The 16825-nt window shown below is 40.4% G+C and overlaps 1 protein-coding gene across 2 annotated transcripts in view; it reads left to right on the top strand.

The window, feature by feature from the left end:
- GPM6A (glycoprotein M6A) overlaps positions 1-16825 on the top strand; it is a 327840-nt gene that overhangs the window by 240872 nt on the left and 70143 nt on the right. For both annotated transcript variants that reach the window (XM_077477225.1, XM_077477224.1), the window contains exon 2: positions 5264-5456. In XM_077477225.1, the coding sequence (XP_077333351.1) occupies positions 5264-5456 (193 nt within the window). The remainder of the gene's footprint in view (positions 1-5263; positions 5457-16825) is intronic.

The raw sequence follows: 16825 nt of genomic DNA, 5'->3' as shown, positions 1-16825 counted from the left end.
CTATTTCCTAAAGACAACGTCTGGATATGACGTAGGGCATGTGCACTCAACTTCTTTGGTCAACCATGTTGAGGCCTGTTCTAAGTGGAACCTGTCCTGTTAAACCACTGCATGGTCTTGCCCACTATGCTGCATCTCTGTTTCAGGGTCTTGGCAATCTTCTTATAGCCTAGACTATCTTTATGCTGAGCAACAATTCTTTTTTTCTGATCCTCAGAGAGTTCTTTGCCAAGAGTTGCCATGTTGAACTTCCAGTGACCAGTATGAGAGAGATAACACCACATTTAACACAACTGCTCCCCATTCACACCTGAGACTTTGTAACACGAACAGGTCACATGACATTGGGACGTAAAATGGCTAATTGGGCCCAATTTGGACATTTTCACTTAGGGGTGTACTCACTTTTTTGCCAGTGGTTTAGACATTAATGGCTGTGTGTTGAGTTATTTTGAGGGGACAGCAACAAGCTATACACTCGCTACTTTACATTGTAGCATAGGGGTTTATTTACTAAAGGCAAATCCACTTTGCACTACAAGTGCACTTGGACGTGCATTCACTGTAGATCTGAGGGGGATATGCAAGGAAAAAAAAAACAGCATTTTAGCTTGCACATGATTGGTTGATAAAATCAGCAGAGCTCCCCCTCATTTCAAATCTACCCCTTAGATTTAAAGTGACTGCATTTCCAAGTGCACATTCGGTGCAAAGTGGATTTACCTTTCGTAAATAGTGTCATCCCTTCACATGTTGTTGTCACATGAAAAGATATAATAAAGTATTTACAAAAATGTGAAGGATATATATATATATATATATATATATATATATATATATATATATATATATATATATATATCGCATCCCCCAAGCCTCCTTATATAACCACTGTCTCTTCCTGTGTTTAAGCAGCCCCCAATAAACCATTTACAAATACACAGCCCTCTATCAACCTTCTATGTGTACATGTCCCCCATCAGTCCCATATAACCCTTCACCAGTAACCTCTTTATAAACTGGGCTTCCCCATCATCTCCCCCGGGTATATATAGAGCCCTCCACCAGTTCCCTCATATATACTCATAAATGCAAATAGACTGTGCACTTTGCAGATTGTAGTTACACTCTACAATTGCTTCAGAGATTAGTAAATTAGTAACTTTGCAAAGAATACCCAATCATGTGCAAGGAAAATAAAAAAAACAGCATTTTTGCAACCCCATTGTTTCAAGTAAAGGTTGAACATTGCATCCCATGCTTACCTATAAGATGAGATTCAATCATAATATCTTATATAAACAAGGGAAGTTTGGACAAAGAATTTCTCGCTATCACAGAGCTAAATAAAACATTTTTCACTTTGTGCATAAATTAGGGGTTCATTAACACAATCCAGCAGTACATTCTGACCTTGCAGCAAAGCTTGTCTTGGAATCTTTTCAGTTAAATCACAATTGTTATTGTTCTCGAAATAGCTGAGAACTCAGCCGCTCAATAGATTTTTCATTTATTTTTTGATGACAGAGACATTATCATGTTCTATAGAGAAAACTATGCTGTAGAAATAAAAGTACTCATATGTTTTAATTCTTTTCACGTACAACAGAATTTGCTTATCATGTTACATAAAAACATTATTCGAGAAGAGGAGGCATGCGCACAGGGAACCCCCCAAAAAAAAACTTTTTGGATGTGCCGTGCCCCAGTGTAGAAGGACTGTCTCGATACCACAGATAAAATGTAAATTTTTATTAATAATGTAATAATAAAAATTTACATTTTATCTGTGGTATCGAGATAGTCCTTCTACATTGGGGCACGGCACATCCAAAACATTTTTTTTGGGGGTTTTCCTGTGCGCATGCCTCCTCTTCTCGAATTTATGCATAATAAGGATGAGGATACCCACCCCTAATGAACTAATACAGCTTTGCACCCCAACATTATTATTATAAAAACTTTATTGTCTGTACAGTTGAAAAAATCAAAAGGTCCAACTATTTGACTCACCATAGGAAGGAATTATTCCCCTAGATATTAATTATACTTTAATTATACTTTAATGCTGCATTCACACCTGAGCGCATTGTTTTCAGGCGTTTATTGGGGTGCATTTTAGGGTGTTTTTTGGGCATTTTTTCTGGAGTTTTTTGTACATATTGTCAGTTTTGAGGCCTAAAGGCCACCAATGCAAATCGCCTATAATCTGCCTAAAAATAAACTCATGTACTTTTTTGAGCTTCAGGCATTTTTCTTCAGGTGACAGAATGTTCAAATGTGAACGGGGGCTATTTAAATGAATGAGATTTTGCTTGTTGGGCGTTTTGTAACTTTTGAGATGAGCTTTTTATGAGCTGAAAACGGTCTTAAAGGTACCTAAACATTGCTTCATAAAAATATAGTTCTATATACATTTTATAGTTGGGTGGAAAACGCAGCTGAATTGAACAAAATTTGGGCTAAAGGGTTAAAGTGCATTTTTGCAGGGTAAAAAGTAATTTATAAGCAACATGGTGCCCACATAGCTTGGAAAAGTTTTGGACTTTTAAATGTACATCTAAAGGCTCCTGTATGACAACCCACACAAGTCCCTCTATTCCCTTCTTCCATCCCTTCCTGACACTGCAGACCACATAGGGAGGGTTGTAGAAACAGAGGCAGTGCTGTCAATCCAGAAAGCAGTGGCCTGGACCATGTGTGGCCAGTTGCTAACTGACAAGCTACAGGCTTTTGAATCAGGAATGACAATGCTGATAGCCACATCTTCTCATCCCACTGTGGTGCAAGCAGTCACAGGCTGCACGAGAGTGACAATGCTTCTCTGAATTCAGGAGCAATATAGCATTGTTGTCACATAATCAAAGGAAGCTGCATTAGGTGGACATCACTGGCATGCTCAACAGGTACCTGTGGGACTTTGCAGGGGGACTAAGAAAAAAATAGAGCTGTGACTCTTCCCTGGTGTTGGATCGTTTTGGTCGGCCATGCTCTTGGATGGACCCATTTTGGGCTATGGTTGGTTAAGATCACTTAGCTGCTCTCTGCATCCCTGCATGTACAGTTGTCCCTTTTTCACCCTTTGGAACCCTTTTACCATGGGGGTACCAATGCACAATCCCAATGCACCCATTCCTGGGAAAGGGCTGTGTATGTAAGCAGGTGCTGTAGTAACGATCGGCTGGAATTGAAGATAGTCAAGGTAGAAGCACATCACCAGCACTCCGTGGATCTCCAATGTTTTATTCAGTGATCACATTGTTACAGCAAAGAACAATGTTTTGGAGTCTCGCAGGACCCCTTCATCATGTGACATGTGGTGCATTGCTACAATGTGATCGCTAAATAAAGCTTTGGACCCACATTGGAGATTCACAGTGTGCTGGTCATGTTCTTCTGCTTTCACCATGGGATCGCATCAGCACAGTACCACACTTATTGTTTTTAACCTATGAGTTCTCTATGAGTTATCAGATGTATTTTTAGTGATACTCGAAATGTTGCATGCAGCTTCTACATTAAGACTGTTACACTTAAAACTATGAGAGTTTTATATGGGGTTTGTTCCTCTATGAGCTAAACCTACAGCGTACGTTTTGAGATACAGTTTTATTTTTTATAATAAAAATGTAATGAATTGTTTTTATACATGTTTTTGGTGCTGGAAAAGACCAGGCAAAATTTTATGTATTGAGATCAGAGGATTTGAGTTCTTGAATCATTGGCCAGTGTGTTGGTTACTTTTCAAGAATAAAGGCTGCAGTGTTTGACAGGCAGCACCGCCTGTCAAACTTGCCCATTGACAAAAATGTGATTGCGCCACCTGGAGAGTGATCCAAACGAGTGTAAAAGATCTCTATGTTTTCTCCTGTGCACCCCATGGTCTAAAGTATCAGACTAAAAGATTCTAACAATATATATGCTAACAACATTTATAAATTAAATGGAATACATTGTATGGAAGTCACAGCATTTCAACCTCTGGTTGTTTCAGGTTTTATAAATCACTTTAATAATCATAGAATTGCTGCTGCATTTGGCTGAGACATGTAGATGTAGATTTCAAAAACATATAATAATTTCCTAGGTGTGCAAGTGTTGGCTGTTGTTTTTGCACAGTTAACAGAAATAATTATTACCTTCACAAATCATGTGCGCAATGGTAGCAACATAACCATTGGTGTTTGAAAATAAATTGCAATTTCATTTTGCGTTTGTGACCAATGACCCAAAAATAAAATACAATACTTTGTTGTATATACTTCTTTTTAAACATCATATACATTATAAACATTAAACCTCATAATATTCAAATGCATGCACTAATTGTATGTATGTATATACTGTACAGTGTGTATTGAATGTATATTTAATATTGTATATTGATATTTAATATTGGTATATAGAATTTATGTATTTCATTATTTTTATAACCAGTGTTCCTATTGCTTTTTTTAAATAAAAATACTGTACTTTTAATATGTAACATTCAGCCTTAAATGCACAGAAGGAGCGCAGTCTACTTGCTTAGTATTTAAAATGTATTGTAAAGCCAAGAACACAAAAGTAAACGATTGCAGCTTAGATGTAGTGGCCCATTGTCAATGTCAGTTTCCCCTTGTCAGGCCTTCTTCCTTTATTTTCACCTGGCGATTCTGCCAGTAGCAGTGTCTTAGGGTGCTCACTCACTGTACTATATCCATGGAGGAGCAATGGAAGAGCAGCAGTGTCATGTTAGGCTACAAACACCCTCCTCATCTATATTACATATTAGAATATGGGTGGAATGTTCTGTAGTTCACAACAGTGAAATTGACAGTGCAAATTAATTTACAGGTTCACTAGATTTCTGGCAGGATCAACGGGTATTTCTCTGCACATAGGACCCCTGCTTGCAATAGAAGTATTCCCAAGCGCACCCGTTACAGGCTTTTTGCTGCCTCCCACATATGAATAGCCTGATGTCATAAATTCTGAGTAGTAAGAAGTAATAAGTAATTCTGACTGAAGGAGGTAGCACAGCAATCAGATTAGGGTAATTCGAGTTAATGAGTAAATCTGCTGGATTGAGCCACGGCAATGTTTTCTGGATAGCATTAGTAGCCGATCGAAAGTATTTACTAGTTGCATAGAATCACTCTTTATATTAACATATAAATCAATTCTGTACACCAAGGCTAGATCTAAGACTGCTAAAGCAATTTGTTTCCTCCTTTCATAAATGCCATTTCACCTTGTATCTTTCTATTTGTTTTGTTTGAAGGTTGCTTCGAATGCTGCATAAAATGCCTTGGGGGTATTCCGTATGCATCATTGATCGCTACTATCCTGCTGTATGCCGGGGTTGCACTGTTCTGTGGCTGTGGTCACGAGGCTCTCTCAGGCACTGTCAACATTCTGCAGAACTATTTTGAAATGGCAAGAACTGCTGGGGACACGCTTGACGTCTTTACCATGTGAGTCATAATATCATACATTTCTACAAAAGCTAAATACAATTACTGATTTAAGTGATACATGTATGCATTAGCAATGTGGTTATAGATTCTGCTCTATGATTCTGACAATATAATATATCAATTTCACATTTCTTACCTAAATTTTAACAAACACATCCATATACTTATGCTATGGCTGATTTATGAAAACTGGAGCAAAAATAAAACTTGTATTGCCTAGTTTAATCAGAGAAATTAAACATCTGATGTGTTGCATTGAAAATGTATCAATAACTAAATTTAAAAAATGTAAGCTTTAAAGTCATTGTAAACCCGTTACTTTCTTAAATTAAAATAAAAAATATATACTTACCTTACCTGTTATTGCACAGCGTGGCCCTGAACTTTCTCTTCTGGGGTCCCCTGCCAGCGCTCTCGGTTTCTCCTGTCTTGTGTGTGCCCCCATAGCAAGCTGTGTGTTCAGGATGCACCCAAGCTGGTCTGTGTGCCTCCATAAAGGCACACAGCGCTGCTCGGCCACTCCCACCCAATTGGGCCGACAGCAGTAAGAGCCAATGGCCCCCACTGCTCTCAGTAAAGCCTGTGAATACATTAAGGCCGCGTACACACGCGGGGACTGTTCGCCCAACTTTGTCCGCTGAACAGTGTTTCGGCGGACAGTCCGCTCGCGTGTGGGCTTTCAGCGGACAGTTTCAGCGAACAGTCCGCTGAACAAGGTTTTTCGGAAATTCCGAAAAACTGTCCGCTGAAACTTTGTTTCAGCGAACAGTCCCCTCGTGTGTAGGCTTGTTCGTCAAACTAAGTTCTGCGCATGCTCAGAAAGGATTTACACGCCGAAAGTTATAATGCAGTGTATAGGACGTCGTATTTTTCGTCCCGTCGTACGTGCCGTTCACGTCATCGCGCACGGTTTCAGCAAACTGTTCGTTCGTCGTGTGTGGCCATGTCCGTCCATGCTAATTTTGAGCGGACTGTTCGCTGAAACTGTTTGACGGACAAAGTTGGGCGAACAGTCCGCCCGTGTGTACGCGGCCTAAGAGAGTGAGGCTGCCGGCAGAGACATCACTAGATCGAGAGAAGTGACCAGCAAGTGTTCAGGGATGGGGGGGGTGGTTACCCACAATAATATGTGTTATAACTTAATGCAGAGAATGCATTAAAGTGGGGTGCTCCCTAAAAAAGAAAAAATTAAAGTCAGCAGCTACAAATACTGCAGCTGCTGACTTTTAATAATCGGACACTTACCTGTCCCAGGGTCCAGCGATGCGGGGGAACGAAGCCCCCCCTCGTTGCCCGCTCGCAGCGCAAGCATTCTTACTGTGCACCCACAGCTGGGCAACCACTGCGCATGTGCGAGCTGCGCCGGGCGCCATGATACGCCACACAGTCATCTGGGATACGTGACAGGTCCCAGATGATTGCGCGGCGTGAGGGGAAGTGATGTCACTAGCCCGGGCATTGAAGAAGGCAGACTACGAGGGACCCCCTAGCAACAGGCATTTAGAGGTGAGTAAAACATTTTTTTTTTCCAATTTTTTTTTTTTTTTATGAATTTTGAGCTATTTTTTTTTTTTTTGGTGGCAACACCACTTTAAGGTAAAAGGGAACAGGTAAAAAATAAAGCATTTTGCCCTGTGAACCACTTTAAGTATTTTATTACTGTATGGCAAGGAAATGTGATTAAGGAAACCAAAATCTTTCACTTTCATATTTTCTTAACCAAAGTATGTAATAATTACATTTCTGATTTGCTACTTGTTCTGGTTCAGTGGTGCAGAAGGTATTGAAGCCTGGGACAAAGAACAAGCCATCTCTAAAGTAGGTCAGCAAGGCAGCCCACATAGCTCCATTATGACAGGTTTCTTTTAAGGCCTTGTCACTATGCCAGTCTGTTGTGGTGCATTACTGCATGCACAGTGACCTGCATTGCAGTCATGCAGCACATTCAAATAAAATCGACTGCCTAAGTATGGCAGCAGAAGGAGCGCTGGGTCTATACCTTTTTTTCCTAATACCACACACATGTGGGTCGTGGTAACCACCAGTGCAAGTCCATTGGCGCTTATTGTATTTGTGTGTCAGAGTGCTATTCTAAATGATGGGCTGCACAGAATGCTATGTGTTACTGGGCATTGCAGTTATTAAAGCTTTTCTACAAAGTACTGAAGTGCATAGTTATGAAGCCAATCGAAAAAGAAAAAATAATTGCATTTGTATATATGTAAAAGAATGTTATGACTTTGCCTGATTTAAATGACCATAAAAATGAGTGTAAAATGTGCTCTGCTACATTTAAATATTTGCATTCCTGATAATCCTATTAAAATTGCGTGACATATATCCGCATTCATAAGAATCCAAGCCACAAAGGAAGCAAGTGTCATCTTGTATAAATCTCCTGTGTTTGAATTGGACTGGCTTTAGCTTTTTACACAGTGTTCTCTTTTTTTTTTCTTTTGCACAATCAAGTGTTCTGAATAGTTAATACAGAACAGAGCTGTCATGTGCATTAACCATATCTCCAATAAGTACAATTATGTTTTCAAAGTACATCCGTACATTAGTACATTGTCTAGGGATTAGATAGCAGAGTAAGGGATGTGGAAGTTTTCACTTGCTGTAAGTCTTGGGTTGTGTGCATTAAATATTCTCATGGGGCAGGGGGGTAGGATTATCCATCCAGAAGTTCTGCTTTTTCACATTGAGTTGTACAAATATACTATACTTATGTGTAGAGAGAAAAAAAAAAATAGGTTTATTCACTTAACCAGCAATCCATTACAGTTCATTGATTGGTTATGTGCCAAGAAATTTTCAAACAGTCCAATGATAAGAAAAAAAAAGCAAAGAATGGGTAAAGGTGGCACAATTGGTGCCCGCGTACATGGGATTGCGGCAGCAGGCGTTTGCTGTCATTTCATTTATTTTTTATGTTTGGTATTTCGTTTAATTAAAGTGGTACTGGCCCTTTAAATTGTTGGGGATTACCTGTGCGGGTAACTTGTTAGTGGCTAATTTCAAGCTTGTGACTTCATAGAACCTTGTGGAACACATGTGGACCCCTGCAGCATCCCAGGATTCTTGCTGTTGGCTGGACACTGGACTAAGCCCCCACACCCACCCATCCCAGGCACTTTTTGTGGTTTTGTCCCTTTGGGTCAAGGGGGACTTTGTTTATGTATAACTGAGGTTTTGCTCCAGTCCTTTGAGAGTTTTGTCATGTTACGATTATATATGACGTTTGTATGAATTAATTCAAACCAATAAAATGCTGTAGCCATTGTCTATGTCAAATTGCTGTTTTATTGCCTTGATTATTGAATTGAGGGGGCTGGGGGGAGCTGCCTGCGATCCCATGAATAATTATATCACGAACATAAGCTAGTTTAATTTTAGACAGACTTTCTTACCCCATTCATTGCTAGATAAATCACCATTCTATTCAAGGTCCCATTGCCTACAGAAACATGAATGACAATATAGTCATATGTTATATAGCTAAGAGCAAGGGGATTTTGAAAAGACTCACTTAAAAATAAAAATGTGTCAAACTCATTAAAGTGCCATTAAACCCAGTAATATGAAAATAGTTCATCTGCCCCCCCCCCCCCCCCCCAAGTGCCCACAGCATATAAATCTTCTATTTATATTAACCACTTGCTTACTGGGCACCTAAACCCCCCCCCCCCCCAGACCAATTTTCAGCTTTTAGCGCTGTCACTCTTTGAATGAGAATTGCGCAGTTATACAACACTGTACCCAAATGAAAGTTTTATCATTTTTTTCACACATAGCTTTCTTTTGGTGATATTTGATCACTCTGGGTTTTTTTTATTTATTAAAAAATACAGAATAAAAAAAAGAATCCAAAAACCGTTTATATTTTGTTAATACATTTTGGAAACAGGTAATTTTTCTCCTTCATTGATGAACGCTGATGGGGTTACACTGATGGGCACTGATAGGCTGCACTGATGGGCACCGATAGGCTGCATTGATGGGCACTGATAAGGCAACACTGATGGGCACTAATAGGCGGCACTGGTGAGCAGTGATGAGGTGGCACTGGTGGGCACTGATGGGTGGCACTGAAGGGCATTGATACGTGGCACTGAAGGGCACTAATAGGTGGCACTGATGGGTGGCAGTGATGGGCACTGATGGGTGGCAGTGATGGGCACTGATCGGCACTGGTAGGTGACACTGATAGGCAGCACTGATAGGTGGCACTGATGAGGCACCACTGGTGGGCATTGATAAGTGGCACTCGTGGGCATTGATAGGTGGCACTGATGTACTCGTGGGCACTGATGGGTGGGCACATACTGGTGAGCACTGTGGGCACATATGAGGCGGCTTCCCCTCTCCCTGCTCAGGACTGATGTCCCTTCAACAGGAGCTGGTGATCGGATTTTTTTCTCCTCATGCGTGAGAAGAAAAAAAAAACGATTACCGATTCTCTGTTTACATCATGTGATCAGCTGTCATTGGCTGACAGCTAATCACGTAGTAAGGGATCAGGATTGACCCATTACTCGGATCTGTCAATGAGACTCGGGTGATCACAGCGCGGGGGGTGTGGCCAGCTGGCAAAGGGAAGGACATCTATTGACGCCCTCCTGGCAAATCAGATCCGCGCTGTAGCCATCTTTCGGCTATAGCGCAGATCTAAAGGAGTTAAAATACCTTTTTGCCTGATCAATGATAAACTGCACAGTTTCTCCAGTGCTGAGAGTTCAGGAAGGAGGAGACTTCCACTGTAGCCTGTATACACGCCCACATGTGTGATGTCAATATCATGTGACCTGACTAGCTCTGAGAACAATTAAATGTTCTCTCCAGCATAAAAGACACAACAGAGCGTGTGCAGGTTTGCTACCCTGCCTGTGTTAGCTGGCCTTCCCCAGATAGGCAGTGCAAGAAGGGAAGGATCTGTGCATACAGGATAAAACAGCTTTTTTATACAATGCAGAGGATTAACCCCTTAAGTTCCACAGTGAGCATAACAAGCACACTATGCTGCATATACAGACAGATTTTACTGTTGTGTGTTTAGTAAAACTTTAAGATCTTCACAAAGAAGTGTGGCTCTCTTTTTTGAGGGAAAGGACATAAATTCTAATTTGAAATAACTCATTTGCTAACAGCCTAATATTTTTAGTGACCAAAGCTATTTAAAAAAGTTAAAGCTGAGGGGCTTCAACACTATACCCCTCCCCCACCCCTTTTTCTTTATTACATTTTCTCATTCCTATCTTACACTTTACTCTTTCTTTTCTTCTCTCTTTTCTTTTCATTTGCCTTTTAATATGTACTGAATGATCAGAGCTGAAACCTTTACATATTTCACTACTACAATATTTACTCCAGCTATCCGTGCCTAATACTTATCCAACATATGGATATTACACATTATTTTTCTTGCTTCATATGCTAAAGTCATTGGCATGCATCTTTTTCAGACTATACCTTGGACAGCATGTGATATATGAAACATATTACTGTATTATTTCTCATTAATGCACTAGCATATGTACCGACTCTACACTTGTCTTTGTAAAATGTTAAAAAAAAAAAAATACCAATAACAAAACCCATAGCTCCTCCAGCAGATTTTAACTGAAGTTCCCACTCTTCGTTGACCAATCATAAATGTTAGCTGTAATAATGACATGAAGCAATATTAATTCACTGTTGAACAACCAATTCATATACCCCCCCCCCAGTAAAAAGTCCAGGTTGATGAAAGGTGAACCCAAAGGGGTACTAAAATCTCATATAACTTATTTGTGGATTAGCTGAAAGAAATACAGTATGTACAAAGTTGATTTTGTAAATAGATACGGTAGTCTGTCATTTCAGCTATTCTTTAATGTGTGCTATATTTCACAAAAATGTTGGTTATGTAGTATATCACCATATCGTCTTATATGTCTGAGATCTGGCAAGGTTTAAAAAAGTTCCATTGAGGAAATCTTATTGATCACTTCTGTTTCAATTTTTTTATTAAATATTTTGACCAAAAGGTATAAGATAGACATATTAGAAATAGTAATCCAAAGACTTATTGATGATTTCAATATCAAAGCCTTCCAAACCATTGTGGTAGAATGTGTTTTTTCATATTTTTTAAAACATGTTTTAGGTTTGCACTTTATAACTTTTACTTACGTACTGCATCCTAACACAATATGCATTTTAAGGACATATGGGGTTAATTTACCATAGGCAAATAGTCTGCTCACTTTGCAAGGGTATTTTCCTTTAGCTTATTGAAGGTGAAGTTCTGCATAATGTCCATTAACCAATCATGTGCAAGCAAAAATAGCAATCTTTGGATATTCTTTGTCAAGTTAATGTAACCACATTTACTAAGCTGAGGGAAAATTCCCTTGCAAAATATAAGTTCCCTTGAAAGTTATCTTGCAGAGTTATCGGCCTATTTGCCTTTAATAAATTGACCCTATAGGGCAGGGGTGCCCAACCTTTTGAAGAGCGAGGGGCACTTGGTGCGACTTGGTAACTGGTCCCAGGCCACAATGAGCAGAGCAGGCGGATGACAGGTCTGTGCAGAGCGGACACGGACACAGCCCACTCTACGGGTCCTCCGATCCGATCTGCCCAGACGGAAGGGGATTGATCCCCCTTCTGTTTTTTTTTTTGTTTGTTTTTTAGCAAATCAGATTGGAGGTAGGCGGGTGTAAAAGGACCGAAATCTGTTTACATCTGCCGTTTCATAGAGGTGAATGGAGGGTCTGATTGGGTTGGACCGATTGTGTAAAAGGGGCCTTTCACACTAATGCAGCACAGTGAACCTGCGTCTTTCCTGCGGGTTAGATACACTTTGCCATAGACTTCTATTATATCCTGCAGGTTTCTGAAAGCACATCAAACCCGCAGGTAATAACAGAAGTCTAGTCTATAAGTTTACCTGCACTATGCTAGTGCAGGTAAACTGAAGGTGCACTACACCTGTGGATCAGTTTGAAAGCAGCCCAGTAATCACTGTGCAGATATGCCCATATATACACTGCAATTTTAGTAATAAACTGACCTTTAATAACAGTCTTCCATTCAGGTATCGCCTGCTGTTGCTGTCCCCAGCAGAGTGCATTTGGTATCACTCCGCCAGTGGCAAGAGACAGCGCTATACAGGAAGCATCAGCTTATACAGCTCTGCTCCACAGCTACGATCTGGGCTTGCCAATCCGCCATCCTACAGAAGGAGGTTGCGGGCCACATCAGAGGGCTCCGCGGGCTACATGTGGCCCCTGGGCCACTGGTTGGGCACCCCTGCTATAGGGCTTCGATTTAGTAGAACATTTCCATACATACATTTTTTAATAAGAAAGGACAGAGAAAGATCTTTTATTTCTTTTTCCAAGCAACTTGTAGACAATTAGTGCAGTGTCATTCATTTACCTCAAATATGCCTGGTAAACTATCCTGGTTATGAGGATATCACGATGTGATCCTAATGTATCATAGTGAGTTGGTAAAGCTCAAAGGCCAATTCTGCCAGGCAAAACTATTTGATTTTTGCAAAAATTCTAAATATTAGTATTCACTGTTGAATGACATGTACATATTTAAAGGTCAGAGAGCTACATTGACAGCTGAAACAAGCAGGCTGCATCTGTGCAAGACTATGAATAAAAAAAGCCTCTAAAACATTTTTTTTAAACATTTTTGGTTTTTAAATGGTTCAATTTGCTCCAGTGAGAGAAAAAATACTTCCTGATCCCCCAGAAGGCAATCTGATGTTCCCTAGATCAACAATCTCTGGTGTTAATGCCTATAAATCTTAATATCCAGTTATATTTTGTGCTTTTAGGATGGCATCCAGCTCTTTTTTAAAACAATCCACTCTGCTAGCCAGAACTAGTTCTTGGTAATGGTAATATCTTTGAAAGGTAGTAAATATTATCTGTTAATATTAAAGTGGTTGTAAACCCTTACAAACCACTTTGACCTACAGGTAAGCCTAGATTAAGGCTTACCTCTAGGTCCAAGAAATATCTCCTAAACCTATACGGTTTAGGAGATATTTTCCCGTAGACAGCGGCGTGCACTGAGCCGCGCGTATAGAGGGGATGCGCGGGAGTGACGTCAACGCGGCTTCGCCGAATGACAGCAGCGGAGCTGCGAGATCCCACCGAGAAGATGGATGCGCCGGACTACAGGGGGCAGCGGTGACTTCGCTGGCTCCTGTGTCATGTAAGTGACACATAATGGGCTACTATGCGATGCATAGTAGTCCGTTATGCTTTGCCTTTGCAGGGAATGAAAGAGGAAGTAAACTCATCAGGGTTTACTTCCTCTTTAAAATATTATGTTGTGCTGCATATCTGATGGACACTGGGTCCACTTTAAAGCTACACTACACAGGCATACTACTTAAACAGACACAGTCACTTTTCCCTTGAAGAGTGAAGTAGTAGCATCTCTGCAAAGGGCAATTCCATATCCTCATCAGTACTCACCTTACCTGTGCTCCCTTACAGACCCTTGCTGCTCCACCTGTGTTGATATTTGCTTTGTAAGTAACCCAGTGGAACAAGTAAATTACTTCCTATTCAAGCGAAAGTACTTAGGCTTAACAATTGGCTTTTAGGCCTAAGCACCTTCAGAAGGCCAAGGAGCAAAAAGCTGTATGGTAAAACAGGTAATATGAGTATAGGGGGGATCAGGGGATGTCCTTTGCAGAAACACTGTTATTTTGCCCTGCATGAGTCTCCCCTCATCAAAGAATGGCTCCTAATCTTTGCAAACCCTCTGCTACTGTGCCAAGTTCTATTACCCACTTATGTGTTATGAGTGTAGCAAGTCTCTAGCTCACAATACAGCCACCTTAGAAACTTGAACAGGAACAGAGCATTTCACTTTGTGCCTGTCATTATCATTAAATCTCTACTTCAGACAATTTTTTGTTATCTTAATCATACATTACAAGACACATTACAGGGCAGAATATACACCATGAGTTTGTACATTCAGGATATTAGACATTGGAAACGCTTTAGGAGATATGCCCCTCGGCTACAGACCCTATAACCCTACCCAACTCTTTGAGTTCTCTGTTTTGTGCTAGTGTTTGAAGGTTGTGGACCTTTTTTCACTCACTGTCTTCTAATGCCAGCATAGTAGCAGTGTATCCAGTTTGGTGCAACCTTGGTAAAACCTTGAGAGCCATATCCCTAATCCACACTGTAACAATGGCCTGTAATGTTGCTTCAGGTGCTGGGTCCTGTGTGGACACTAACCTTGGCACTTGATGCAATGCGTTGAGTTCATCACAGGTACTACACAGGTCCAGGACCGCCATCTATAACTTTGAAATCAAGTCCCTAAAGACTCCTTCAGGGATATACCCACTGTGAGAGATGAAGCCTGGACTCTATTCGAAGTCCAGCATCGTGAACAGGTAAGACAGGGTCTCCCTGTATTTCTGACCGTTACTATAAAAAACAGGGCTATGTTTGGAATGTATTAACTTCACAGTGCAAATGTTTCAAATTTAAAATTAAACCACTCAAAGCTTAGTCTTAGGTGAATGAACAGATGTTACACCACACCACTAGTCGCATACTTTAATAACACTTTGGCCTACGGCCCCACCTATAGGAGAGACCTTGTTGACTAGGCAGAATTCTCTGAATCTATGTCACATTTCCTCAGTCAGATTACAGCTTTAATGCAGACATTTTTGTCCCTACATAGTTACATACATAGTCTGGTTGAAAAAAAAGTCCATCTAGCTCAACCCACAGAGAAACCCCCCCCCCCCCAAAAAAAAAAAACGGACAAATTGAAAACCTCCATCCATATACACAGTCCTATAACCACAGTTGATCCATAGGAAGGCAAAAACCCATTAAAGCATGATTCAATTTGCTCCCATGAGGGGGGGGGGGGGCACAAGAGGCAATCGGATATTCCCTGTATCACCCTTACCTACAATTATTGTCATCCAGTTATATTTTGTGCATTTAGGAAAAAGAAAATTTAAACAATCTACTGAGCTGGTCAGAACCAGCTCTTGAGGAAGTCTATTTCACATTTTCACAGCTCTTATTATGAAGAAGCCTTTCCATATTTGGAGGTAAATTTATTTTCTTCCAGATGTAAAGAGTGCCCCCTTGCCTAATGGCTGTTCACCCCCCTCGGTGGCGAGCAGTGTCTCTGTGACACACTAGCACACCGGCACCGAAGGAACAGGGATGCGAGCACGATCGCGCACATTCCCTGTTTAAATGGGAGGACGTCATATGACTCCCTCCCAGAATGAGAGCAGCGCCGCCTGCCCGTCATATGACAGCCGGGGGGCGGCAAGTGGTTAATCACTACTCTGAATATGGTATTTCAGTGAGTTTTCCAAGCCTGTAGACTTTACCTTACACATCGTGTATGGGGAACTGTGTCAAGCGCTTTTTCAAAATTCAAGTGTACTATAATCACAGACACTCCTTTGTCTAAGGTTTTGCTTACCCACTCATAAAATACATGCTGTCTATTGCTTAAAATATGTTTTTTCTAGCAAAATCGCATCTATGTGTCATTTATAGAAGTTAAACTAACAGGTCTTTAGTTACTTGGTAAAGACTTTGACCCCTTTTTAAATATAGACACAAATATAAGCACAAAGTCTCCAAAAATTAGAAACAATGGCTTTAAAATGACAGAGCTCAGTTATTTTAGGACATGTGGGTGTTTGCCATATGGTCCAGGTGCATTATTCACCTTTATTCTGTCTAAATATTTCTGTACCATATTTTGAACCATAATGGTTAATTTGGGGCTATGCCAGTATAATCCCCATTATGGACTTGAGCTCCCCCATGCTCCTTTGTATACACAGAGGTAAAGAAGGTATTTAATACATTTTCCTTCTCTTTGTCACCAATTGTAGACTATTTTGTAAAAGCCCTTCATGCTCAGACCTGACCTTTTTACTATTAATATATTTGCAGATTTTTTGTGTTTTTTTTTCCTACTCTCTTTTGCAAAATGTCATTCATTTAGAATTTTTGCAGCATTGATTTCCCTTACATATTCTGTTATATTCTTTGCAATGTCCATAGCTCAAAAATGTCACACCTCTTCCCCTACGCCCGCTTCTTAACCAAAATCGGATCCTAATTTGCCAAAGCTAGAGGATGCAGACACTGATGAAAATTATTGGATAACAGGATAAAAAGGGGATAATGAGGAAATAATGAAAAGGAAGCTTCAGAAGTTTTTTCTCCCCTCTATATTAACAAACGAGTTTAGTTCAACATGCTAATTTAAAAAGCTCATTGCCTCTGTTTGAAAAAGTCTTGGCATTGTGCAAGCTGACTTTCCTCTGCCTTGCCACGAACCTTTAA

This window comes from Lithobates pipiens, unplaced genomic scaffold (genome assembly GCF_037356315.1).
Source record: "Lithobates pipiens isolate NorthernLeopardFrog02 unplaced genomic scaffold, aLitPip1_a1.2 Scaffold_13, whole genome shotgun sequence".
NCBI lineage: Eukaryota > Metazoa > Chordata > Amphibia > Anura > Ranidae > Lithobates > Lithobates pipiens.
This window is presented reverse-complemented; position numbering and strand designations above follow the sequence as displayed.